Source organism: Sinocyclocheilus anshuiensis, unplaced genomic scaffold, assembly GCF_001515605.1.
Source record: "Sinocyclocheilus anshuiensis isolate Anshui unplaced genomic scaffold, SAMN03320099.WGS_v1.1 scaffold641, whole genome shotgun sequence".
NCBI classification, from domain to species: Eukaryota; Metazoa; Chordata; class Actinopteri; order Cypriniformes; family Cyprinidae; genus Sinocyclocheilus; species Sinocyclocheilus anshuiensis.
In genome coordinates, this window is record NW_015536503.1 from 1,237,942 (window position 1) to 1,264,345 (window position 26,404).

The 26,404-nt window shown below is 38.5% G+C and overlaps 2 protein-coding genes and 1 long non-coding RNA gene across 4 annotated transcripts; 1 reads left to right on the top strand and 2 right to left on the bottom strand.

The window, feature by feature from the left end:
- Window positions 1–4,796: 4,796 nt before the first annotated feature.
- Window positions 4,797–6,121, bottom strand: LOC107690725 (uncharacterized). Its single transcript, XR_001634485.1, has 2 exons — window positions 5,411–6,121; window positions 4,797–5,266 (listed from the first exon to the last, which is right to left on the bottom strand). It is a non-coding gene; the product is annotated as an uncharacterized LOC107690725 (long non-coding RNA).
- Window positions 6,122–7,912: 1,791 nt separating this feature from the next.
- Window positions 7,913–10,948, top strand: LOC107690729 (uncharacterized). 2 transcript variants are annotated; one of them, XM_016489147.1, is made up of 5 exons: window positions 7,913–7,926; window positions 8,954–9,102; window positions 9,274–9,367; window positions 9,509–9,596; window positions 10,132–10,948. In XM_016489147.1, the coding sequence occupies exons 2-5, from the start codon at window positions 8,979–8,981 to the stop codon at window positions 10,852–10,854; spliced, it is 1,029 nt and encodes a 342-aa protein (XP_016344633.1). In that variant the 5' UTR covers window positions 7,913–7,926; window positions 8,954–8,978; the 3' UTR covers window positions 10,855–10,948. The 2 variants fall into 2 exon arrangements, with proteins under 2 accessions (XP_016344633.1, XP_016344625.1); XM_016489139.1 differs by lacking the exon at window positions 7,913–7,926 and adding an exon at window positions 8,584–8,649.
- A 1,454-nt stretch (window positions 10,949–12,402) lies between these two features.
- Window positions 12,403–22,660, bottom strand: epyc (epiphycan). Its single transcript, XM_016489307.1, has 9 exons — window positions 22,483–22,660; window positions 16,981–17,182; window positions 16,491–16,727; window positions 15,316–16,014; window positions 14,808–14,915; window positions 14,107–14,265; window positions 13,540–13,742; window positions 13,141–13,236; window positions 12,403–12,873 (listed from the first exon to the last, which is right to left on the bottom strand). Exons 1-9 carry the CDS (start codon window positions 22,657–22,659, stop codon window positions 12,703–12,705), a joined length of 2,052 nt encoding a protein of 683 aa, XP_016344793.1. The 5' UTR covers window position 22,660; the 3' UTR covers window positions 12,403–12,702.
- Window positions 22,661–26,404: the final 3,744 nt, after the last annotated feature.

Genomic DNA, 26,404 nt, shown 5'->3' on the forward strand with positions numbered 1-26,404 from the left:
GTTTTCAGGTACATCAATGACACTTAAATACGTGCTTTTGAAATGATTTTTTTTTAAATAAGTTTCTTATGTTCACCAAGGTTGCATTTATTTTATGCAAAATACAGTAAAAACAGTAATATTGTTAAATATTATTACAATTTAAAATAACTTCTTTCTATCTCAATATGATTTAAAATGGAATTTATTCCAGTGATGGAAAAGCTGAATTTTCAGCGTCCATTACTCCAGTGTTCAGTATCACATGATCCTTCAGAAACCATTCTAATATGCTGATTTGGTGAACAAAAAAATAAAAAAATAAAATAAAAAACGTATTATTATCAATGTTGTAAACAGTTGTGCTGCTTAATATTTTTATCGAAATCGTGGTACTACAATTTAAAGGAAATTAATAATTCAGCAAGGATAAATTAAATTGATCAAAAGTGACAATAAAGACATTAATAATGTTGCAAAGATTTCCATTTCAAATGCTTTACTTTTGAAGTTTCTATTTATCAAAGAATCCTGAAACGTAACATGGTTTCCACAAAAATATGAAAAAACCACAACTATTTTCAACACTGATAATAATAAGAACCATTATTAATAATTGAGCACCGAATATTAGAATGATTTTTGAAAGATCATGTGACACTGAAAACTGCAGTACAGGCCCGTTCACACCAAGAACGATAACTATAATGTTAACTATAACAATACCTATATTAGCATACACACCAACGCACAGTATCGTTCTGTTTATTCTATAAGTGCTGCTTTAAATTCTCAGATGGATTCTGACTGTCAACATCAATGTTTTTATTGTTCAATAGCTGGGAAAAAAATCATTATAAAGTGATTCCAACAATACCACTTGTTTCCAACAATTGTTGCCTTATTAAAAAAGGTAGTAAATTGCTTTATGATGTTCTTTATTTATCATGGCAGAAACAGAACAGTTCCATGCTAATATGATATTTCAAACTCAGCAAAAAATCTGGCAAGACTCCAGTTATAATACATGCAAAATAGGTACTTTAGATTACTGTGCATATTGTGGAAATGATCATAGCCATACCATGTGATTGTCAAGTTTACTCTTGTAAGAAATACTGTAAAGTAAAGTGAGTGAGAGCTCCTTTTTTCGAGTTGCATCAGTTGCATGAAATAACATTGATGTTATTGACAATTTCAATGCAAATTGGACACAACGGTTGTTAGCGGAGTCATCACAGCTAACATTTAAAGCAACACAGATCAAAAGCTTGGTGTGGTGTTATTACGGATGTTGAAAAGTACAGCAGGAAGAAACCAAGCAGCAGGTTTGCTTTTATCAAGTCTGATCAAACTTACAAGGACATGACTGCATGACATTTCTGTGACCTTTTGTTTCGGCCTAACAGAGTCCATTCCGTGGGTGTGTCCAACCACAACGCCACAGGCACCTGTCTCTGTGAAGGTCAAAGTGCTGTTTTTCCTCTGTCTATAGACATGCATGTTTTATGAATATCAGGCATCATTTAAGCAATATTTAAACTAATTAATTTTAATAGTTACTCTCCCCATCCAGCCACAACCAGTTTCCGCAATAACAATTCAGCTTTGGTGTCAATTATTTATCAATTCAATATTAAAGGGGATATAACACACACAGTTTCTGTCAATCTCATGTTAATCTTGAGTACCTATAGAGTAGTACTGCATCCTTCATATCTGCGACGAGTCTTTAGTTTTATCAGATTTATAAAAGAAAGATAGAACTCTCCGATTCTCTCCGAAAACAGCCGAGCTCCTGGAGGCGTGCCGTGGGCGGAGCTAAAGAGTCGCCAGCACTTACTATTGAACAAAACAGAAATTTGATGCAGTTTTACTCACCGCCTGCGGTTTCGACTCATATGATGAAGGGGATTTTTTTATTGCTGGGACCATTCCATCTTTCAGTATCAAACGATGTGCAAATTCAGAGTCGAACTGGGCCTTGTTTATAAAATATTCATCAGTGAAATGACAGGAACAAACAAACACACTTGAAACTCTGTTGCTGTTGCCCGGAAAAACAAACTGCATCCACTGTTCACATAACGCTGGGTTCTTTGGGAAGCTGAACAAGGTTATCTTTCCCTCACATCCAAAAACACACTTCTTTGGAAACATTCTTCTCGAGCAAGTCCTGTGCAGCGCTGCCCACACTTCTGTAACCCGAATGAAGCACGTTAATGGGCTTCTGGTTGATGTGTGCGCGCGCTCTTCTTCTTCAGGGTTGCCAGGTTTTCACAAGAAAACCCACCCAATCGCTATTCAAAACTAGCCCAATAGCGTTTCACCTTTTTTTTGCGGGGTTCCCTGCTAAAATTCGCATTCCAGGAGATAAATATCATGTTATTGGAGTCACTTCCACACGCGGACATGAAAAACAATCCGCGGCAACAGTGTTAAAGTAACCCAATTCCGCGGGGAAACCGCAGACTTGGCAACACTGGAATGGGGTAAACCTGCACTTTCAAATAGGAGCTTATGCTGATAACTTTTCTTGTCTAAAACAAGAGAAAATCCGTATGATGGATGACCAAGAGACAGGCCCTCCCATGAGACCAGGCTGGCGACTAATCAATAGACTGGCAGTGTGGCCTGGCTCCAGGGCTCCATATCAATCATAATGCACAAGCCTTGTATTCTGCTGTTATCTCGTTGACAGCACACAGTAGGCCAGGGACGATTTGTCTTATCCATTACTTTTGGCAGATGGACCACAAGGCAACTGAGCTGACACTAGGGACTGACAAGAGTGAGAGAAACATTCACCATAAACAGTAAAAAAAAGATTGAAACTTAAAGTTTAGCTTATTAAAGACCAGAGTTGAGAAACACGTAAAAATTTAGAGACGGACATTGACTTGTATGTGTTCCTTCATTCCTTCCATTGACAAAGAGGTGTGTGTCCTCATCGTCTAAGTAATTTGAGAGGTTTGTCCTGCCCGGCTCTCCTCCATTGCTTCATGCCCCTCAAAAACAGATGCCATGCACTATAATCTAAATGTGGCACTAGGATTATCAACACATTGCTCTTGTCAGCCTTCCTATAGTACTGCTTACAAAAGACTGCCCTGGTGGGCCTTACTCTACTGTGGCAATTTAGGGCCACCTGGTGGTGAAAGCCAGTTAGGACATTGCACCTGTTTGTCACACGTTTTTTTTTTTTAAACCGCCGTGCCAAAAACAGAGCCGTGGGGTAAGGAACGGAACAAGGTGTTCCTGTGCTCAAAACAATCATATGTCAAGAGAGTCAATTAGCAGAAGTGCTGACCCACAGCTTGTTTACATTTTATTTGATGAGGAGCTTTGTGCGCCTATTTAAAACCCACATATTGCTCTGTTCAATAGTGAATATTTATCAGGAAAAAAATAATTCTAGAATAGCTTGTATGGATCTAATAAGACGCTTGAAACAGTGCTATTTCAGCCCATGCTGACTCGACGTCACGTCACACATTTCTTGCTGATTTTCCAAAACATAAATCCCTTATTTTTAGTTATGGGACAGTTAATACCGGGGCTCCGAAGCAGTTATCAAAGCACTATTGTATCACATACTGTACCGACGCTTTTATCGAAATGACAATACCACGTGATTGATGACTTTTGAAGCTTCGAACGTCGTGCAGTATCCAGCTGGTTTGAAAAAATGCCCCTCGTGTTTGACTTTACATTAACTTGGTTGTGTGTGTACACTTATATGGGATTCAGTATAGTTGAGTATAGTAGAGTCGTCAACTGTAACCTTAACACCAGACAGAAACTTAATGCACGTCACACCTCTGTTGCATTTAATCATGTTGTATAGCTGGGGTCTCAGAGACCCCGAACAGCTCACCCAAAATATATATATATATATATATATATATAATTGATCAATGTGTGAATCCGTTGACCAGACTACACGACACGAATTGTGTTCTCATTGGCACAAATTAAATCAGATTACATTAGATCAGATTAGAACTGTATTGATCCCAGACTGATCGGACTTCCGAAGCCTTGTTTGGTCACGTGCTTTTTCAAACGTGCCCCTGCTCCACGACTTCACCAGATGTCGCTAACGCGCATGGTGTTAAAAGCTTCGAATAATGAACCGTTTTTCGACAATTTGATGAAAGCCTCAAACGCTTCAGAAAGCCTCGGGTTCCCCATCACTACTTATTTTCTTAAAATTAAAGCTATAGTGAAGCACTTACAGTGGAAGTGAATCATGGTCGTAATTTCAGATACATTAATTCTTATGCTAAACCATGCATGGTATTTGATTTGTAAAGCTGTTCATTTACATATACCTTTTTCCCTTCCCCAATGTTCTTCAGCAGCAGTCCTCAAGCTCCATGGGCCCCAGTTGTGCAAGGCAACATTCGAACACCCCACAGACAGCAAACAATAATTCTGGTACCTCTATAAAACTTCTCATCTTAAACTTACAAACTAATTGTGACTCCAGAAATACAGTACACAAATAATGACTGACAGAACAATATAATAGAAATAAAGACAGCACATTCTATATCCTTGTCATTTTATTATTAGTCATCTTGCAGTACCCTGGCTGAAAACCAGTTCTAGGTCCATGAACACTGGAAGGAGGTCACAAGGTGTGAAGCCTTCTTGTGCTTGCATTATAAAACTTAATCTTCCATGAAAATCAAAGCTTATGTAGGCTATAGTGTATTTGCAAGTATTAGGTTGATACTGTTACATAATCATGTATTGGAATGCAGTGTACACAATGTTTAATAAACAAAACAAAAGAACGTAAGTCAGATGTCAGTTTTAAGAATGAACACATTTTAATGGTTAATACCATCAATATTTACAAAAGTTCTCAAAGTATATCACACATGTGTTGCAGCTCTGAGTGCGCTTGTGTAGATTTACATTCAAGCATTTACCACGGCATGTACAGTTACCCAGCAGTGATGAGCAGGCAGCCATGCGGCTTTGTCCCAAGGCTCTGGGTGGGTTGCACAGACAGCTGAGATCCACCGAGGAGGATCAGCAACCTGTAAAAGTCTCTGAAAACACACATGCATCCGTTGGCAGAACAATGCATGCACACTTCTCAGCAATTACACTGCGACAGCACGTTACTGCAGCGCTCTTACACCGCGTACACAAAGGGTGGAGCGGGTTTACCTGCTGGCCACGTGATGGTGGCCGTACTGGGGCGTGGCGTACACGTCATCGCGCAGCTGTGACGCAGAGCGTTCCGCCTCCCTGAGTTGGAGTCTGCGCAATGCTGTGAGAACAAGGAGAGCCGACAAATTAAACCACATTCAACTCAAAAAGAATCGTGTCGAACGCCTGGGCTTTCATGAAACATTGTTTTATACGATTACACATTTACAGAGTTAATATTAAAAGCACTGGCATTTTCACGCACGTTACTGGCTATGGGTTCACAGCTGCCCGGTCGTCTCGTTCCAACGAAATCGAGTCAGGTTTCGGAAACACGTCAGATTTCATTCCTGAAGAACACGTTCTCTAAGTCTCTCTGTTGGAAGTCCAAAGATCTGTCGTAATCGGAGTCCGACACGGAGAAAACGCTCTCATCAAATGGGACATCACTCTGCATTGAGAAATCGTGGCTTACGTCACATGCCTCCATTGAAACGTCTAATCGCTCAGCGTACACCAGGTCCATTAAATATTGCGTTGTGTTTCTTGGTGCCATGGCTACTGTTAGGTAACTTTGATTCCCCGTAGCTGTACTGTCGACACGGTCCGGACTCCGCTGCGGTGTCGCGGCCGACCAGACGCGGACCCTTCGCCTCCTTTCGCCCATATTTGTGCGCAGAAATGTCCTCCTCTTTGGTTTTGACCACTTTTTCTTGTGAACAGGCGCGGTCTTGATGTCCTTCTGGTAGTTTCCTTTCATTGTCGTGATTTCAAGACACATTACCAAGAAGAAAAAAAAAAGTCTTTGTTTGTCCAAAAGTAAAAGATGTATAAAATTATCACTTAGTGGTTAAAATAGAACAAAGAAAGCTTTTAAGCCCTTAAAAAAACTTCCACAAAAGACACGAGTCTCGACAGCTTACTCTTCCACGACCGAAAGATAAACGTGGCTAACGAACGTGTGTCTCACGTACTTAAGGAACTTGCGGAAGTGACGTTTTCCGCTTCCAGCGAATCAGCGTTCACCTCCTCTTATTCGGCGTTTTTGCGACCATAGAAATAAACACACTGTGCCCCGTTAGCAACTGTTGGTCCTTTTTTAGCAACATAATTAAACATGAAGAAAAGCCATCGGGAACTTTAGAAACAAACTTACAAAAAAGTACAAACGAACCAGCACCATTTTACATGTTAATAGATTACTGAATAGTTTAATCTATACATCCGTGAGTCCACCACATTGAAAAGGTCAATATCTGCTAGTAAATCACGAATTGTTTATTTACAGATTAAAATTATTTGGTTTGACATAAACATCAGACAATTCTGCATATTGCAGATGATATAAAACTCCACAATGACATTAGTAAACCATTTGTAAATTAAACCGATGGTCATAAAGCACAGCCTGACAAACTTAAGGGGCCGTTCACACAGAACACAATTTTGTATTTCACCGCACTGCTTTTCCATTGTTTTTCTATGTAAACGTGCTAGTCGGACATGTTAGACCGTTTGACCTTTTGCAGTATCTCTAAAAAGGCCTTATATGCCATTAACGTTTAAAACTGTGAGATAACCTTGTATCAACGAAGATAATTTGTTCTGTGTTCATACTTCACATTAGGTTAGCCAGTCTGATTTGTTCAGCTAAGTCAGTAACTTTAGGGAGATAGTCAATTTAACCGTAATATTTATCCACTCTGCTCTTTCTGCCAAGAGGAAGAAGAATCAATTTCACATTTATTCTATTTCTGTTATTATTCTAAACAATTCTGGCTTCAAATATCAGCTTCCCTATTTCTTGTGTTCCACCAGCTCTGTGGTATTTCCATCAGTAAGGTTTTCTATTCTGATATTTCTGACAATAAGGAGTTATATGATGTCTTAAACATTATTGTATGATGGGTAAATACCATATCCACAAAGATACCTTAAATTTAAACCCAGCTGCAAAATATTTGCTTCTGACCTACATTTATTATTGTCATCACTTCAAAAAGTCTCCACTAATAAAGTCTGCCCGAAGACATCTCTTATTATAGAACGTTTTTAAGTAAATTATAATTTGTAAATATATCTAATGTGTAAATATATATATATATATATATATATATATATATATATTCCCTCTCTTCTCTGTATTCCCCCATATGTTCTATGTTCTGTATTATTTGTTTCTTTTGTATTGCATTATATTTCTGCAGTAAAAAAGGGGAGATAAAAACAAAAATCCATATTTTTGTAGTAAACTCAAACTAAAGTTGTCTACAAAATGCGTTGTGGAAAACATCTAGAAGAACATCACCCAAACATGTAATTATCCTACGAATTTGTTTCCCAAACAAATTAAGTTTATTTAGCGCACTGAAGTGCCTTTTTGACCGCTCCAAAATGTCGGTGCTCCCAGACCACGTAAGAATGAACCTGCCTCTTGAATCTCTCTGCTGCCATCTTTGTATTGGAGAGATTTATGAAAAATAAATACATTTATTTGTCAAATTAAACTTGATATGCATCCATCTTTTCTTCACCCATATGTGTGAGGTGTGTTGTTCTTTTGACTCTAAATACAAAGACATTCTTTTACTAAGCAAAGTGACTTGCCTGTATCGAAGGTAAAAAAGGCATTTGCATTACTGCACCTCCATTTACAGTAGGCTACAGCACCGCCAGCAGTTTTAGTCCAGCCGATCTAGGCCAACAGTTTCGGGACTCGAGTTTGTAAACATGACAAGTGACAATGTAAAAATGAAAGAGAGCACACCTGGTCTTATCTTAGTGAGTATCGAGCTTATCATGCTTCTTTTTGCCGATTATAATTGTGCTTTATATGAGACATACGTGCAACATCTGATCTCGACACTAAGCTGCTCATCGAGTAGACATATGGTTTGAGACCACGACAGCTGACACAAAACGGGATGCTTTTCACGTTCCTAGTTATGGAATGGTTGTGTTTATGGCTTAATTTATAGACACACGTACGTGGTGCTTTTACACGGGGCAGTTTTCCTTTGTTGTACTCTATTACTGGTATAGAGTAAAATACTAGAAATCAAAGTTCCTGGAGTATTAATTTGTAGTCTTATTTTTCTTTTAGACACACACAACGATTCAGAAAGGCCACTCACTGCCCCCCTTACATCAATGCACGACGTGCTGCAGCGGTTTCCACTGCCCCTTTTGCTCTGAGAGTGTATTTAAGTCTACCAGAAATGACAAATTAAAACTGCACATGACAAGACATTTTAACAGGGCCGTTTTCTACGAGGGTGCGTACATCTACAGTGTGTTGTTTTGAATATAGAAATATACAGGCTTTGTTACGCAATATTTCCACAACTATACCATTTTTCATGCTGTAGGTTTCTCCATTCACAGATGTGGATTTGACTGTCGACCATCACTACATTATCATTGTCCCTACTGCAAAACTACAGTTTTACGAAGAAACGATTTTGAAAGTCATTTAATTGTTTGTAAAGAAGCACATCCTGAGAGGTAAGCCTAGAATACGAACGCTTTCGTTGGATTGTAGGCTTTAAAATAACGTTTTTTTATTTCAAATAATGCGGTACGATGTGAAACAAATGTGTATGTTTCTCTATCAATTACACATTTTTAAAGATTTACGCTAACATACATAAATTCATGTTTAAGACAATCTTTATACACTACTTTTCCCTGACTTTTTTTTTTTACATTGTGATATAACAGCAGTCCAGTAGGTGGCGGTATGTGCACTCGAACCGCCATGAATCAACGGCAGAAGAAATGAACGTAAACCCTCCATTTTCTCTTCTAGTGCCCTTCACTTGTGCACTAGCGCCATGAGTAGCGCACTTGATGACTCAAAGACAACAAACGCAAGTATGGACCACGAACTTTACACTGTACAGAGTCCCTCGGAGGACATTAAGGATGGCCCAGATCATGCAGAATTCATTTATAAAAGTGAGTAGCAATTAACTTTATGCATTTAAAGTCCCAATGCATTTAATTAACTGTCCCATTTTAGCAGTTTAGCATTGAGCGGGCCACGTAAATGGGATGCATGCACTATACAAATCACGTGTCCTACCGTTATTAACATCTGCATGTGTGTTTCTGTGTGTGCGCTTCAAGTGTCAAATGAAGAATTTGTTAGATTCGTGAAGTTGCGTGTGACCAACGACTCACTTTTCACTGGAAAGAGAAATTCTTCAACTCTGGCTTATAGGTAAACCATTTCACAGACAGTTACACATGCATGCTCACACATTTAAGTCTTTGCACCAATAAAGAAGTATACAGTAGATGTTTATGCCAACAACCTGCAGCAGTTAGTGTGTAAAGTCTGCATATCTTTGTGCCATCATAGGGCCATCTTGAAAGAGCTGGGTCTGCAAAGGGAAATTTCTGCAAGCCAGGCCAGGAGGAAATGGGAAAACCTTAAGATGAAGTATAAGGTATGCTAATGCCATGTTATGAGTGTTCAGTAGTTCTAATTTCTGTACTGATAGATATTAATACTAATATGTAAATTTTAAATGTCATATTTTCATGAATGTATTATATGCATAAACATCATTATTTAAAATTACAGAAAATTAACTACATTACATTTGAATATTACACATCAGAATAATATATATATAATTAAAACATAAAAAATTAAAATATATGAAAAAATTATATAAAAATTATTAAAAATATATAAAAAGATACATATCATTTATTTAAAAAGTATGGTGCATGAATGCATTGTATACATACGCATTACTTGAATTAAAATTATGCAGATTAACTAAATGCCATTTAATTTAATGAATATAAACATCTGACCTTCATTAAATGCCATTATATATTAATATTATGATTATTTACATTACATAATTATGAACATCATACTGTGTCGTTACACAAACCTAATCTGCAGGAACTTGCACTCTGCTTGCTCACCACTCGTAAACTGTTTGTGTCTGTGTACCTTGCGTGTATCAGGAAATGAAGAATCCCCCACCTGGCGTCTCGGTGAATCCCACTAACTGGCCGTGGTTCTCCCTTATGGACGACGCCATGGAGGGTAGACTCGCAGGAAGTGAAGTCACCCTAGACACTTCTACTGTGGGCGATGACAGCGAGTATCGCCCGAACAACACCACACGCCGGAGAAGCAAGCGAGCGCGTGATCTGGACAGAAGCGAGGTCGAGCTGTTCGTCGAAGAGGATGACATGATGTCTGAAGAAATGGGGCGAGACAGGGTAGAGCTCGACAGAGACAGGGATGAGATGGAGCACGAAAGGGCCATCCTAGAGAGCGACAAAGCTGCTATTGAATACGAGAGGATGGTCCTGGAGCGGGAGAAGATGGTTTTAGATCGAGAAAGAGCAGGAGTAGAACGAGAAATCGCAGCATTGGACCGAGACAGGGCCTCTCTGGAGAGAGACAAGGCCGCTGTGGAGAGAGACAGGGCCTCTGTGGAGTACATCCGAGCTCAGCTGGAAAAGGAAAGAGCGATTCTTGACAGAGAAAGGGCAAAGCTTGAACGAGAGCGAGCCATTCTAGAGCAGCAGCGTGGGACGGAAAAAGGGAAGCAGACGGCTAATCTGAACGATAGTACAGAAGGAACTGATACCTCGATTCCCTTAGTGATGGAACCAGCTTCCTTAGAGAGGAGGCAGAAATTCCTCAACCTGTTTGAAAAGCTCATCGAGAACTTCTAAAATGGAACTAACTGTTCTGAATGGGACCCATTATGTATATGTCATTTTTTTGTACACCTTCTGTTTGAAGTAAAACTGTTTTCTGTTGCCAGAAGTGGATTGTGCTGTGTTACAGTGATTGGTTTTGTAATGTTAATAGCTATGCTTGTTTAAGTGAGCGATAAGTGTTGCTTTCATGCCTTTGAAGACTTTACAAGTGAACAATGAAAACGTTAAGCCACCTCTGTTTTGGAGAGGTCATCAGAAAACTTTATTCAGGTGTGATTATTTCCATACAAAACACACAATGCTGAGCTAATATTTAACCCCCATTCCCCCCAATCATTCTCAAATCCCTCAGCCAATACAACAATTCTGAAATGTTCATTTTGAAGGCCATTGGTCATAACAACAGCTTGAATTGTGATATACCAAAATATTGCAGTTCTTGTAAAAAAAAAAAAAAAACAGCTTATATATTTATATTACAGTACAGACTTTACAACAAATTCATTGTTAGAATGCTTCTTTTATTGCATTAGTCAAATTTACCTTTCAAAAAATTCATTGAGCGCCAGGCTAATGCCATGTTATGAGTGTTCAGTAGTTCTAATTTCTGTACTGATAGATATTAATACTAATATGTATTATTTAATATACATTTCATAATATATTGTTTGAAAAGCTCATCGAGAACTTCTAAAATGGAACTAACTGTTCTGAATGGGACCCATTATGTATATGTCATTTTTTTGTACACCTTCTGTTTGAAGTAAAACTGTTTTCTGTTGCCAGAAGTGGATTGTGCTGTGTTACAGTGATTGGTTTTGTAATGTTAATAGCTATGCTTGTTTAAGTGAGCGATAAGTGTTGCTTTCATGCCTTTGAAGACTTTACAAGTGAACAATGAAAACGTTAAGCCACCTCTGTTTTGGAGAGGTCATCAGAAAACTTTATTCAGGTGTGATTATTTCCATACAAAACACACAATGCTGAGCTAATATTTAACCCCCATTCCCCCCAATCATTCTCAAATCCCTCAGCCAATACAACAATTCTGAAATGTTCATTTTGAAGGCCATTGGTCATAACAACAGCTTGAATTGTGATATACCAAAATATTGCAGTTCTTGTAAAAAAAAAAAAAAACAGCTTATATATTTATATTACAGTACAGACTTTACAACAAATTCATTGTTAGAATGCTTCTTTTATTGCATTAGTTAAATTTACCTTTCAAAAAGTTAATTGAGCGCCAGCTTCAATTAGTTTGTTAATTATGATGAACATTTGTTAAATTCTATATGAATATTAACAATATTTCATTTACAAAACAAACATATTTAAACAATTTGGGCTGGCTTTTGCAGCTAACCCCAGACAGGCAACCAGTACAGCACACAAAAGAGGGTTTTTGTGCGGTTTTGTTCATATTTGCACTTGTAAATTAATGACATCTTGTTTTCCTCAAAGGTTCATTAGTATTTGATAAATAAAAAATGTTCAGAGTTATCCATTGTTCTGTTTCTCTAAATGAGATTGTTTATGAGGCTAGACACGTATCTGTGTTTGAGACGTCATAAATCCAGATATGATTACAAACCTCCTACATTATGAAAAGTATGTACTGGGTCAAAAGGTAGAAACACAAGCAGCGTAGAGTTGGAAGTGTCCACCAGAACTCCTGTGAGAGTGTGAGTTTATGTATTTATGCCAACCTCCTTTACAGACAGCCATTCATATCCAAGTGTTTGCTTGAGCCCAAAGTAAAAAAAAAAAAGAAAATAAGAGAGGTACGCAGAGGAGTTTTGATGCATGTGCATACGTGTGAGTTTTGTACGTGTGCATTTGAGTGTGCGTTTTTCCATCTTAAATAAGGGCACCAACAGGGATACGTGGCAAACATATGTAGGCCTGTGGGGTTCTGCTGAGGTTGATGGGATTACCGTCCAGGCGAACATCCTCAAGAGCATTGCGGATGTAATTCAAGTCATGCGGATTGCAGAAGGTGTCCTCGTGCATCATTTGGATATTGTTATTCTGAATGATAAAACGGAGAATGTTTTCAATGTAGCATCCAGCTACACACATGTTCATGTTAAATAATTCCTTTAAATGTTTAAATTTGTGAGATACTTAATTTTACTTAAGCAAAGATGTCAGTGTTCATTAAAGAGCACTATGCAGACCACCAGAAAGACTTTTAAATGTAAACTAGCTCCTTTAAATTAAAATCTATGAATGTTTCAGTAAGGTGGCAAGTAGCATGTCCACAAGGTGGCACTAGTGAGGTGGGAGTACAGGTACCTGTAGGTGCAGAGAGCGCAGACTGTCAGACAAAGGAACTGGGATGTGGTCTATGTTGTTGTCTGTCAAGTAAAGGTAAAGTAGCCCTGGCATGTCCTGGAAACAGAAATCATGAGCTGATGACAATTCTGCCAAACAAAATTATCTAAGGTATACTCAACACATCTACTTATGATTAATAGCAGCAATTTTCCATAGAAAGTGGATGCTTTTCTGCTGTCTGGTGTTTCTCTAATTTAAATGAACTGTAAGTTGTTCTCTCGGGTCTGCTTGCACAACAGTAGGCTATCACAGGATCAAGGAAGACTATGCAAGGAAAGCTCAGAAAAGAATGGGCCAAAGGTAGGCTAATGCTTTGTTATTAAACTCCACAGTTTTTATTCTTACTGCTTTTCCTACCTTGAAAGCTTCTCTCTGAATGCCAGTGCTGCCCAGCTGGTTGTGAGAGGCATCAATAAGGGTCATAGAGGGTGGCAGAGCAGGAAGTTGTCTAATACTATTCTCTCGTAATATCAACTCCTCCAGAGCAGGAAGGCCAAAGAAAGCATCATCATCAATCCTGGAAATGCCATTGCTAGTCAGATCGATCCTCTTTAATTTATCTTTATGACAGCAAAAGACAAAAAGACCATTCAGTGAAGTTCATGAAAAAATCTAATTCATATTTTTCATCAAGCTAAAGCTATCAAATATTGATTACGCTAACAGATCTGGTAATGAATGTTATTAGACAACCTGCTGTCTATATGAACTCTAGGCTTCAAGTCAACAAGAATTGCAACCCATTTTCAACATTACTTCTGTAATGTGATTTATTTCTGAATGAAACCAGATATTCAGCTAGAAAAAAAATGTAGGGCAGTGCTTGATTTGATCTTTTTTTTTCATCAGTTTTTAATTCATACTGACTTGAATTTAACTGTGACATGATTAAAACTTTGACTGTCCCTTTGATTAAACACATACTCAGGTTGGCGAAGTCAGACTTGCTGATCCTAGTAATTTTGTTGTAGCGGGCATAGAAATGAGAGGTTTCTTTGGAGAGGGGAGGAACACGGTCCAACTTAAGGTCATCACAGTACACAGATCCAACCAGGCAGGTGCAGAGCATACAGGTGGCCATACCTTACCACCAAATTAACAGGTGGCATTCAGAAGACAAACACAAATACACATTAAAACACAGAAACTGTACTGATGCATATGCCAGCGGCCACCTGTTTGGAGACATGAGGCAAACAGTTTTTGCACTTTTGTATCACATTGTTAAGAGACTACAAAAGTCACATGAACATGTGCTGCTGCATACAGTACGGCAAAGGTGTCTAGTCCTTCTCCCGGAGGGCCACTTTAGTGCAGAGTTTAGCTCCATTATCCAACTAAACACACCTGAACTGATCAAGGTCCTCAGGGGGACGAAAAAATATCCAGGCAGGTGTGTTTGAGCTTAATTCTGCAGGAATTTGTGGCCTTCTAGGAGCAGGATTGGACACCCCTGCAGAATATTGCAGAACAGAACAGAACTTCAGAGTGATATGTAGGTATCTATGGTAGCAACATAACGTAATTAGATAACACACTGAACAGGTCTTAAAACCACTGAGGATACATATTATGGAATCATCTTAATTGCCTTAAGAATGGTTAAACGCAAGTGAAATACTGACCTGTTGTATCTGTGTCAATATCTTTGTCAATATCAGGTACCCCTGACCCTATATCACCCCCAGTCCCCTCCAAGGGAGTGGTCGGGGTAGTTAGGAGTATCTCCTCCTCTTGTTAAACACAACAACATGAAGGTGTTAGGAGACAGATTAGCACATGGACAGATGAACAATGGAACAGGACAGGCAGTGAGTAATACTGACACTGAGAAGTTATAATGATTATTATTGTTATATTGCACACCAAAGCAAATGAATACACATTTAACCATGGTCAGCCAGTTAAATTAAATATATGGGTTTCACACAGGTAATAATATCAGAGGATTGGTATAAAATGCTTAGAGCTTAGAATTGATGGGTGCAACAATAAATTCAATAGTGTTCGTAACTCTTGCTAAGCTTGTCTTAACTATTCTTCTAAGACTCCAGTAAGTTGTAACTACCAACACTACCAGATTTCTGTCATAAATCTGAGTCATAGAAATGCATGGTATCGATAGGTACTGACCTTCATCTAAGTCAGGTATTAATATTTCAGTGGTGACGTCTGGGGCCTCAGTCACCCCAGATTCTTCTAGGCTCCCAGACTCTCCTGACTCGAAAGTGACCTCAGGCTGTTTAGTCTCCTCGGGGACCCCAGACTCTCCAAACAAATCAAAGTTTCCAGGCTTTCCAGGGAACTCAGGCAGCACAGAGATCACAGGCTCTCCAGACACCTCATTCAACCCAGAGATCCCAGACTCTCCAGACACCTCATTCACTCCAGAGATCCCAGACTCTCCAGACACCTCAGGCACCCCGGAGGTCCCAGACTCTCCCGATATGTCTGGCACCCCAGAGAGCCCAGACTCTCCTGACATTTCAGGTACGCCAGAGGCCCCAGGCTCTCCTGAAACCTCTGGAACCCCAGATTCTCCTGACACCTCAGATACCCCAGAGACCCCAGGTTCTCCTGACAACTCAGGTACCCCAGAGGCCCCAGACTCTCCTGACAGCTCAGGTACTCCAAAGGCCCCAGGTTCTCCTGATACCTCAGGTACCCCAGAAGCCACAGGCTCTCCAGATACCTCAAGAACCCCAGAGGCTGAAGGCTCTCCTGACAGCTCAGGCAACCCAGAAGCTCCAGACACCCAAGAGATTCCAGACTCCCCAAAATCCCCAGAGGCCTCGTGTGGAATGGTTTCAAGCGTCAAGTGGAGCTCCTCCTCTTGTGAGAGACAAGGTGGGGTGGCAAGAAAGAAATTAGCCTCCTCAACAGTAGATGAGAGATAACAGCATGACAGAAATGCTGGCAATGATTACGAGTTACCCATTTTGGATCAACATTTTAACCAATACAAAACCGTTAAATGGTTGTGAATTACAGATCATGATTACTTGCTTAAAAACCCTCAGGAAATCCCTCCCCACTAAGGTCTAACAGGTAGAGACCATAAATTGGACTCCACTTCACCCACAGAAAAACAAATATTTTGCTGAAGTAATCAAGAATCCTCTCAAGCTGTACTGTCAGAAAAATTGTACAAAAATTGTAAAGGGACATCTAATGTGCACCATTTAAAGGTAGATAAGGTACAAGATTACTACCCCATTGACAAGCTGGTGTACCCCTAAAGGTACAATTTTAACACATTTTTTTCTGACAGTGTAAATATAAAGCAAACCAAGGTCCTGAGTACTGACCTCCACCTAAGATCAATATTATGCCTGAACCAGAAAGCCCAGAGACTCCAGAACCAAGGTCCTCTGACTCCACAGAACCTGATATGTCACCAGAGGCCCCAGAACCTCCAGAGCCCAAAGGCTCTCCAGAACCAGAATCTTTGTCATCAAGTAAGTCTCCAGAGCCCAAGTCACCAGAACCCGAAAAGTCCCCAGAAATCTGAAGGATGTCAATGGGCGTCAGACGAAGCTCCTCCTCTTGTTCAAGACAAGGTTAGGTGTTAGAACAATTATTAGAATTAGAATTACACTTAGAACCATATGGACTGGTTCAGTAAACACTATGAGTGATGAATTTAATATTATGCACATAAAAAGCAAGTTAAAGAATTATTAAAACACATTTAACCAATCAGATTGCCAGTTAAATGGAACAACAGCATGATGAAATGGTTGGCAGGCTATTCATGACAATTAGTAGTGTGTGCGTCTGTCTATGCATAGTACAGACCTCCCTGTGCACTAGGGCCCATCAGAGTCCCTGACTCCCCAGAGCCTGATGGAATAAGCTGAGGCTTTATGGGTAATTCCTTGTCTTCTCTCCCCTCAACTGTCCGTTCTTCATGCTCCACCTCCTCCTCTTCTTCCTCCTCCAATGAGGCATGATGTGAAGGATCAATATCCTCATCAGGGCTCAAGGTGCCAATCTCTATCTGCAAGAAGAATTTAGGTCAGTACACTATACTCATTTTTGTTATGTTACAAACCCTAACAAGGCCTTTTCAGACTGCCATCATGCGGAGTTTAGCTCCTACCCTGATTAAACACAACTGAACCAGCTAGTTAAAGTCTCGAGGATTACTAGAAACTTCTAGGTACATTTTTTGGGCAGATTGGAACTAAAATATGTAGGATGTTGTCCCTCCATGACTGGGACTGAACACCCTTGAGCTGTAAATAATTGATTCACACCACATATGATTTTAAAAATATCCCAGATACAAACCATTTATTCATTAGACATCAGTTTGTCCTACTAAAGCATAAGAGTCTTGCAGACACATTAACACATTTGATTGTAACAAAAACAATTTTGAGGTTCAGTAAAAGGTGTGACTCAGCGGATAGCTGTCCCATTGAAAGAGAATAGACTTTTCAATGGGTATCGGCCTATTCATTCAAAGCTTTCAAAGTCAACCTCTTCCTAATAAATGCTAATTGTTGCGAGGTATGAGACAAATTACAGATCATATTGATGTGCTGATTTTTAAATCCCTTCTATTCATTTTTCATTTCATTTACTCTGCTAATGTTGTAATGTTGACTACATTTATCAGCAATTTTTGTATTTGATTCCACTACAATCCAGAGTGGGGAGCTGTGAAACCATTCACTGTCTCCTCTGCAAGCAGCTGCTATTCTCCAGAAATGGTCCTTGTGGAACCAAGACATACATGGTAGCAGGAAAATACATATTTCTGCACATTTTCTTTCCAGAGTGTTCAATTAACTCTAGAGGACCCACCTCAGTTGTCTCACATAATGGTCAACTTGAACCTATTAAAACTAAATCATTTTTAAAAATACAATTATTAAGCTGTAGAACAGTAATTTTATTAAAATGCACTACACTATTAATTCTGTCAACAGTCGGGTATTAAGGCAAATGGCCGAAATCTACTTTACTGAGTCCGTAAAACAACAAGCCTTTGAGAGGCCTTGCTTGGAATATGCTTGTTTTTCATACAACAACCTAGCCAAACACACAAAGCCAAAGGCTAAAAGGATGGCCAAAAGAAATCAGCAACATGTAAAGCAATAAACAGTGCCAATACCAATCCCAGATACCGGGATGCATGAGAGCTTTCTGGAACCCCTACAAAAATCTATTCTACAGCAGCCCTGTGACTCACAAGCCTGTCAGCATTTTGTTAGTCAAAAAGTCAGACAAGGGTAGACAAAAGTTGATTTTATAAAGTAATGTGCATTGTATAAGTGTTGTGCAAGTTTGAAAGTATTTTTATCTTTCTATTGTGGAAGCAATGCAACAGTTTGTTGCAACTTTTACGCAAAGGGGTCATTAGGTTCAGCTGAAAGTTAGTTAGGTCATTAGGTTCAACTGAAACTGATTCTGTCGCTGGTTTGCTGTTGTTGGTTTGAGTTTAACCTAACCTATAACCTGTTATTTTCTTATTTTTACAGCAGGTGAGCATATTCCCAATAGTAGTTAACATAAAAAAAATCGGAACGTTTTGATATCACTAGTTTTATCTGATTTCCCGAACATCCACTACTAGAAACTGCAACTAGATCCAAATGAATTGGCAAATTACAGACCCATTTCAAATATTCCATTTATGTCTAACATATTAGAGCTGTATCCACTCAATCGTGCTCTTTCCAGCAAAAAAATGACATCTCTGAAAAATTTCAGTAAGGATTCAGACCCCATCATACACTCTTAAAAATAAAGGTGCTTCACGATGCCATAGAAGAACCTTTTGTCTAAATGGTTCCATAAAGAACCTTTAACATCTGAAGAACCTTTCTGTTTCACAAAAGGTTCTTTGTGGTGAAAGAAGGTTCTTCAGATTATAAAAAGGTAAGAAAGAGATCGTTCTTTAAAGTACCTTTGACTGAATGGTTCTTTGTTGAACCAAAAATGGTTCTTCTATGGCATCGCCTGAAGAACCTTTTGAAGCACCTTTATTTTTAAGAGTGTAGCACAGAAACTGCGCTCGTTAAAATGACAAATTACTGACTTCTATCTTCTGACCAAAGATGTCTCAATACTAGTTTTACTTGATCTTAATGCTGCGTTCGACACTATAGAACATGACATACTCTTAGATTGACTACAAAATAATACTGGTATTCATGAACAGGCATAGATTAAAGACCTAATTATTTTCCATCTGCCTTTTTGTGTCTACCTTGGGATGCCCACCTCGAGGTACAGTAACTAGAGATTACACTAGCTCCATCATGGATCCAGCCTTGTAGGAAGACTTCAGATGACCCCACGCCTGTGAAGAGATGACGCTGACCCCTGCTAGGATCTCAGATGGCACCACTTTGAATCAACATGCACAACGGCCAAAATGTCTCTATATTGTAATCATTATGATCACACTTGTAATAACTGCATTAATGAGCTCATTTTTCATGCCTAAAATGAATTAATTCATGTTAGCTAACTGTATGATTCTATTATCTTGAACTGTTCATTTCTGAAATAAACATTACTTGGACAGTCACCTCTGATAACAGATCACTCTAAATTGTAATGTAGACACATTCATTTTCTGTAAAGCTGCTTTGAAACGATGTGTATTGTGAAAAGCGCTATTCAAAAAAATTTGAATTGAATTTGAATTTTCATCATGCTGGGACTGATATGCAATATAGAGAAAAGTATGCATAAAAAATGATCAAACATACATAGATTGTATTGCAACTCTATTGCAAAATGTATTGCTTGTATGCCTTCATGCTTTTTGTTGGTATAGCTTTATGCTTTTTCAGAAACCTCTAGAACAGGTATATTGATAAGTGCAACCTTTAGAGCCCAAGATTCACACTACAGCAGGAGCAACATTTCAGCAGTAACTCGAGTGAGAGTATAATACAAATACACCTGCACATACATTATATGTCCCTGTTCATACATGCATTTACACAGACAAATACAGGCATGTGCCTAAGGAACCTACAAGCACTCTTACATGTACAAGCAACTTCAACTTGTAACTCCTCAAAAACAAAGTCTTATGTAAGATACATTTAGTCAGATTATTTACTTTTAGAAGTTGTACCAGAAATCTAAATAAACCACCATTCACAATGAAGCTGCATTGTTCATTTCTGAAATAAACATTACTTGGACAGTCACCTCTGATAACAGATCACTCTAAATTGTAATGTAGACACATTCATTTTCTGTAAAGCTGCTTTGAAACGATGTGTATTGTGAAAAGCGCTATTCAAAAAAATTTGAATTGAATTTGAATTTTCATCATGCTGGGACTGATATGCAATATAGAGAAAAGTATGCATAAAAAATGATCAAACATACATAGATTGTATTGCAACTCTATTGCAAAATGTATTGCTTGTATGCCTTCATGCTTTTTGTTGGTATAGCTTTATGCTTTTTCAGAAACCTCTAGAACAGGTATATTGATAAGTGCAACCTTTAGAGCCCAAGATTCACACTACAGCAGGAGCAACATTTCAGCAGTAACTCGAGTGAGAGTATAATACAAATACACCTGCACATACATTATATGTCCCTGTTCATACATGCATTTACACAGACAAATACAGGCATGTGCCTAAGGAACCTACAAGCACTCTTACATGTACAAGCAACTTCAACTTGTAACTCCTCAAAAACAAAGTCTTATGTAAGATACATTTAGTCAGATTATTTACTTTTAGAAGTTGTACCAGAAATCTAAATAAACCACCATTCACAATGAAGCTGCATTTCTTCATAATAATAAAAAAGGTGGTGATGGTGAGGAATGACAAACGTTCCCACACTTTATGAAACATTAATAATATCCTGAAGAGTTGAAAATTAAGAGCCTTACACAAGGAAAATGTGCTGTAACTCACACGTGTGCTTTTGATTGTGGGTTTAACTACATAACATTCACATCAGGATCAAGTTAAGTCTCTTGGCTTCAATGTAATTCTTCTAAAAACCCATCTTGGCTTGTGCCAGTCAAACATAGTTTTAGCCTTTTTTCCATGCTGAAGATGATACATTTCTTCATACCTGCATACTTTAACTTCTGTTTATCAAACCTCAGTGCAATGGCCAGTTTACAACAACATTCAATAAAGTATGTTAAGAACATTAAGTATAATAATACCAGACATTCCCAAATTAATGTTATTAACTAAAACATTACTTTAAAATGAAAATTATGTTCTATGTGGATGCTGCTACAAATGTAATTTATTAAATGACAACTAAGACAGAAAGTATTGGCAAGATTAGATGCTTTGAGCTACTATCAATTATGTTATTGTGCATCCAGCTTAAAATGTCACTTAAGTGAAATAATCTGATGCACAAGTATGACTAGTGTTGTACAATTGTTGATTATGTGTGAATTTCAGTACAGTAAAAATGCCAGTGTCTGCCGCTCATTACATAAAGGCTGTGCCAGTGGAAAAATTCAGTTGAGAACATTTCACGTTCAACAACATCTGGTCTGTCCATCATGCAGATGATATGTCCAAGAAAAGTATTTGTTACATTAAAAAAAGAACAATCAATCAGTCTGACACACTGAACTTTGCTGCACCAGTATGCCTCTGTCCATGAGCAGTTCTTTAAACAACATACAAGGACAATCATAAAAAGGCAATTTACTGAAAATTATGGTTCTTTTGAACTTTCACTTCACCGAGAAGGGACAAATATTAGTATGCACTGCAGAATACTGTTCTGAAACCAGACAGGATGAGTAAATACAGGCCCACATGCCCTCAGTGACCGACCCTAAAGCACAGCAGCTGGGTTAAAACCAGTTTCTAAATGAAAATCATAAACCAAAGACTGACATAGCTGGATACTATTATCCCCAGGAACATCTGGATCAGCAGAGCAAATGAAAAGTTGTCACCCTGAAGCAAAACTGCAGAAATACATTCCTGCATGTCAATTAGAACTGAGTCCAATGCTTGAACATTAGCCATCTCAACAGACTGGAGGAAACGAATGAATTTGCAGAAATAGGAATCAGTAATCGAGGTCCAAATATGAATAAGGCTTGATTAAAAAAACACTTAGATGAGACATATATTGGAAAATAGGACTTTTACTTGAAATGAAAGAATTCAGGTACTAATGCAAAACCCATTTATGGAAACTAGGCTGAAAAAAGGGGTCATCCCGAAATCCATGACAATGAGAATATTGACATATGACTGCCCATATTAACATATCAAGATAATTTAACCCGTTTATGAATTTTGAAACCTTGAAAGATTCTCTCACCTGTGGTTCATCAATTCCATCGTAATAGTCATAGACATCATCACCATCCACATTCAGGTCTAAATCCACATTGTTGTTGTCATAGTTATCTAGTTCTGCTTGTCGGGCGTATCTGCGGGGAGAGGCTGCCACCACACACAGGACCAGGAGTCCCCACATCAACCTCAGCGTTACCATCTTCCTGCTAGACACAGAATCAGATGGATTATTGTCTGGTGAGATCTTAAAATGTTCACGTAGAAGCAGAGTAGTAAACAGTTTGAATGAGATCATTCTTGTGAATGGCTGGTTGGATATAGCAGCATAATCAGTCCACAATATATCAAGCGACATAACCTTATAAAATGTCTTTTATTTTTGATCATTTAAAAAATATAACACACCCCTGGGGAGGTAAATGTACATGTTCTAACAAGAGGCATAAGTGTCTTAAAAATCATGGACTTTGGCTCACCATGGCTCACCACAACTTTGTAAGATTGGAGAACACAGTATTCATTACCAGGGTGTAGGCAGCCAGTAATACTGAAATACAAACCTCTAAAGTCCTTAGCTCACTTACAAGAGCCAAGAAGCCACCAACTAACCCAGCAGCCATCTTGAATGCACTCAATGACTGCTTTGTGCGTTAAAGTTGAAAGGTCACAGGCGAGATGCCTGACATCATAAAAGGTTTCTTTTAAAACACAATGATAGCATTTATTTATTTATTTTTGTAAATAGCACAGGTTGTGAAAAAAGTTTACTTGTAAAAAATTTTTTTTTCAGTTCTTTAGGTATCTTTGAATAAATGTTTTATATGGTTCCATGAAGAATCCATGGAACATTTCTATTGCACAAAAGGTTCTTTGTAGTGCAAACAGGTTCTTTACATTATTCAAATATTCTTCACAATAAGAAAAAAAGAATGTTTGTATAACTGTTCAATAAAAGGTTATTCGGGAAACCAAAAGTGGTTCTTTTTATACAGCATTGCTGCAATTGCTGTCTATGATACACATTTGTGAAATATTTCTTTGAAGTATCATGAATTATCAAGCACTTATATTCTTAATCTCACATGTATTGCTTTGTATTCTCTTTCATATTTTGTCAAACACAATGTTTTTTATTTTTTTTCTCCAACATCATCATTAGAATTTGAGCTAATGTGAGATATATCAAATTCTTATGAATGATAAGAGGCTCAGAGGAAAGCAATGACTAAATGGAGTGGAGGAAGAGCAGGGTGTACTTGATGGGCAGACCAAGTTCTGGTCCTCGTGGTGAAATGGAGAGAACTAGGCGAAAGAGAGAAAAAGAGGGAGAACTCTGACAGAGCCCCTTTATGAGTGTCCGACTCTACACTCAAGTTCGAAATTCCACCAAGGTTTGTGGACAGCATGGCAATGAGTTACGATCTCTCTCAATCTCTCTCTCTTTCATACACACACATCCACGTAACTCTCAGTGAAGGCTATTTTGGGGCATAGCTGCACTCTAGAAACCACTGCATTTTTAGACATAAATCAGTTCCATGTGGGTTTCTGACAGCCAATGAACACATGCCATCACGTCACATCATGAATAGAGATTATATAGTGGTGATATCGATTAGAGTCGCAAACTAGTTCAGTCTGTATCTATGAAAGAAAAATCATCTCACAGTAAAGCTTTAGTGTACCAGTGCCTGACAGCTTCAGCTGGGAAATACTGAAAGAGGGACTATACTGCACACAGAGCTTGGCTTTTACGCACTCTCAACAGTGTTTGCGGTGCGTAGACACCGTGTGAGTATGTGTGTGTGAGAACTAACTATCCCAATGTTGTTTTTGGCTCTACCCGACAGCGTTCCACATACTCATTGATTTTACAATTACTTCTTCTCTAGTGGTTCTGCCAATATTGCCAAATTTATGACTTATTTACTTGCAATAAGTCAAAATGCATAAATATATAAGCACTGTAGCTTAATTAGACACATATTACAGACATATCTACTAAATCTCATCTGTTTGGCGATTAACTGAAGATTTATCTGATGATTTGAAACTGGAAGTTTCTATAATATGGCCCTTGACCTGAACAGTTTGCTAATGACCAGACATCAAGAGTCTGTAACAGTAATTACAACTATCCTATCACATTTTCTGCAAATACTCATATTTTATTGGTAAAGCTTAAAAAAGATCGACTACTCTCTTAAAAATCAAGCACAAACATCATCACACACAAAACGAACCCCACAAACCATGGAATAGTAAACTGGCCAATAAAAAACACACATAAATTGCCATCACTACCACATAGATCACCTGTTAACCCACTTAAAACATGGTTTCAACATTACTGTATTGTAAGAAGATTCATGAAGATGATGGAGGATAGAGGTATTATATCAAGCCAGAAATCCACAAAAGAAAAAGAAAAAAATTATGAAAGCCTAAGTAAAGGTGTATATGAACTACGTGAACTATTTTAACTTTGCAAATGTGCATTATTATTACAAGAACTAGAAGGAGATTCATTAAGACCATGGTGTGCACCTTATATTACAAAGCCAGTCATATACAAGACAAAAATAACAAAAATAAAAAAATGAAAGCCCCAGTACAGTCAGTGAAGTCCATTTTAGCTTTTTTAGCTTAGCCTCAGTGGCCAAGTACAACTGAGGTTAAGAAGCAGAAGGGACCCCAAGAAGCCCTTAGGTCCGGTCCCTGCTCTAAAGTACAGCACCAACATTTAGAAGAACACACAGTAGAACCCTTACCTCTTTCTCTTCCTTTCCCAAATGGTCCTGTTCTTCAGATCGGACAGGCAGAGGGCTGGTGGGCCTGGCCAATGGCAACGGGTCACTCACGGTGTGTGTGTTTTTGTGTGTGGATGCTTCTGGGTGTGTGTGACGTGTACGTGTACACACACTCCCAGACCTGTGTGCCCTACCTGGCCGTATATGTGAAGGTAAGAAGTGAGACTGAGAAAAGGGAGAAATTGAGTCACATCTACAGCAGCGCCCACCCCATACCACACTGCATCGCACACACACACACACACACACACACACTGAACGGACACACAATTTGCACGCTGACAGACCCCCAACTGCAAAATCCTTTAATCCCTTACAGCCATCTTTCTTTTTTGTTTCCTGAAGAGACACATAAGTTATTCAGTCCTAAGTATGAGATATTTGTCTTCCTTTTCCTTAGGTGAGCGTGAGGCATACTTTGCTTTCATGTAGGGATCTGCAGGGCCCCAGCGTACAATGGGCCCTCTGTGAGGCTCCTCTGTTAGTGCAATGCTGAGAGGTAGAAAAGGCCTCCATTCTGCTCTGCACCAGGACTTGGTGCTAAAACCCTGTTCAGTACCTCTGTGCAGAGATACACTGCAGAAAACCTGCTAACCTATCAGGAAGTGCAGTACAAGTGCCTGCTTAATGTTCGGTGGGATGTTTTTACAGGCCTCAGACTATTTTTCCATACTAATTATTTTTCTCTGCGACTCGGTAATGATATTTTTGCTGAGTCACATGAAATAAAAATCCAGCATTAGTTATGCTAAGGACCGGGACTGTTGAGCAATTCAGATTTTTAATAACATCTGACACATACTGCATTTTGTTTCAGTCTCACTGACATGTTTAAGTGTCACTCAGAATCTTGCTGACATGTTTAACCACTAATCTCACTTTGTTTGATTATAGTTTGATTATGACATTTATGGGTGTGAAAACATATCTATTTTATGTGCTACCATCTTCCATCTTCAATTTTATATATATATATATACATATATATATATGCAACTATTTATTTAATTATTATTAAATTATTTAATTAAAGCCTGTTTATATATATATACAGTGGATACGGAAAGTATTCAGACCCCCTTAAAATTTTCACTCTTTGTTATATTGCAGCCATTTGCTAAAATCATTTAAGTT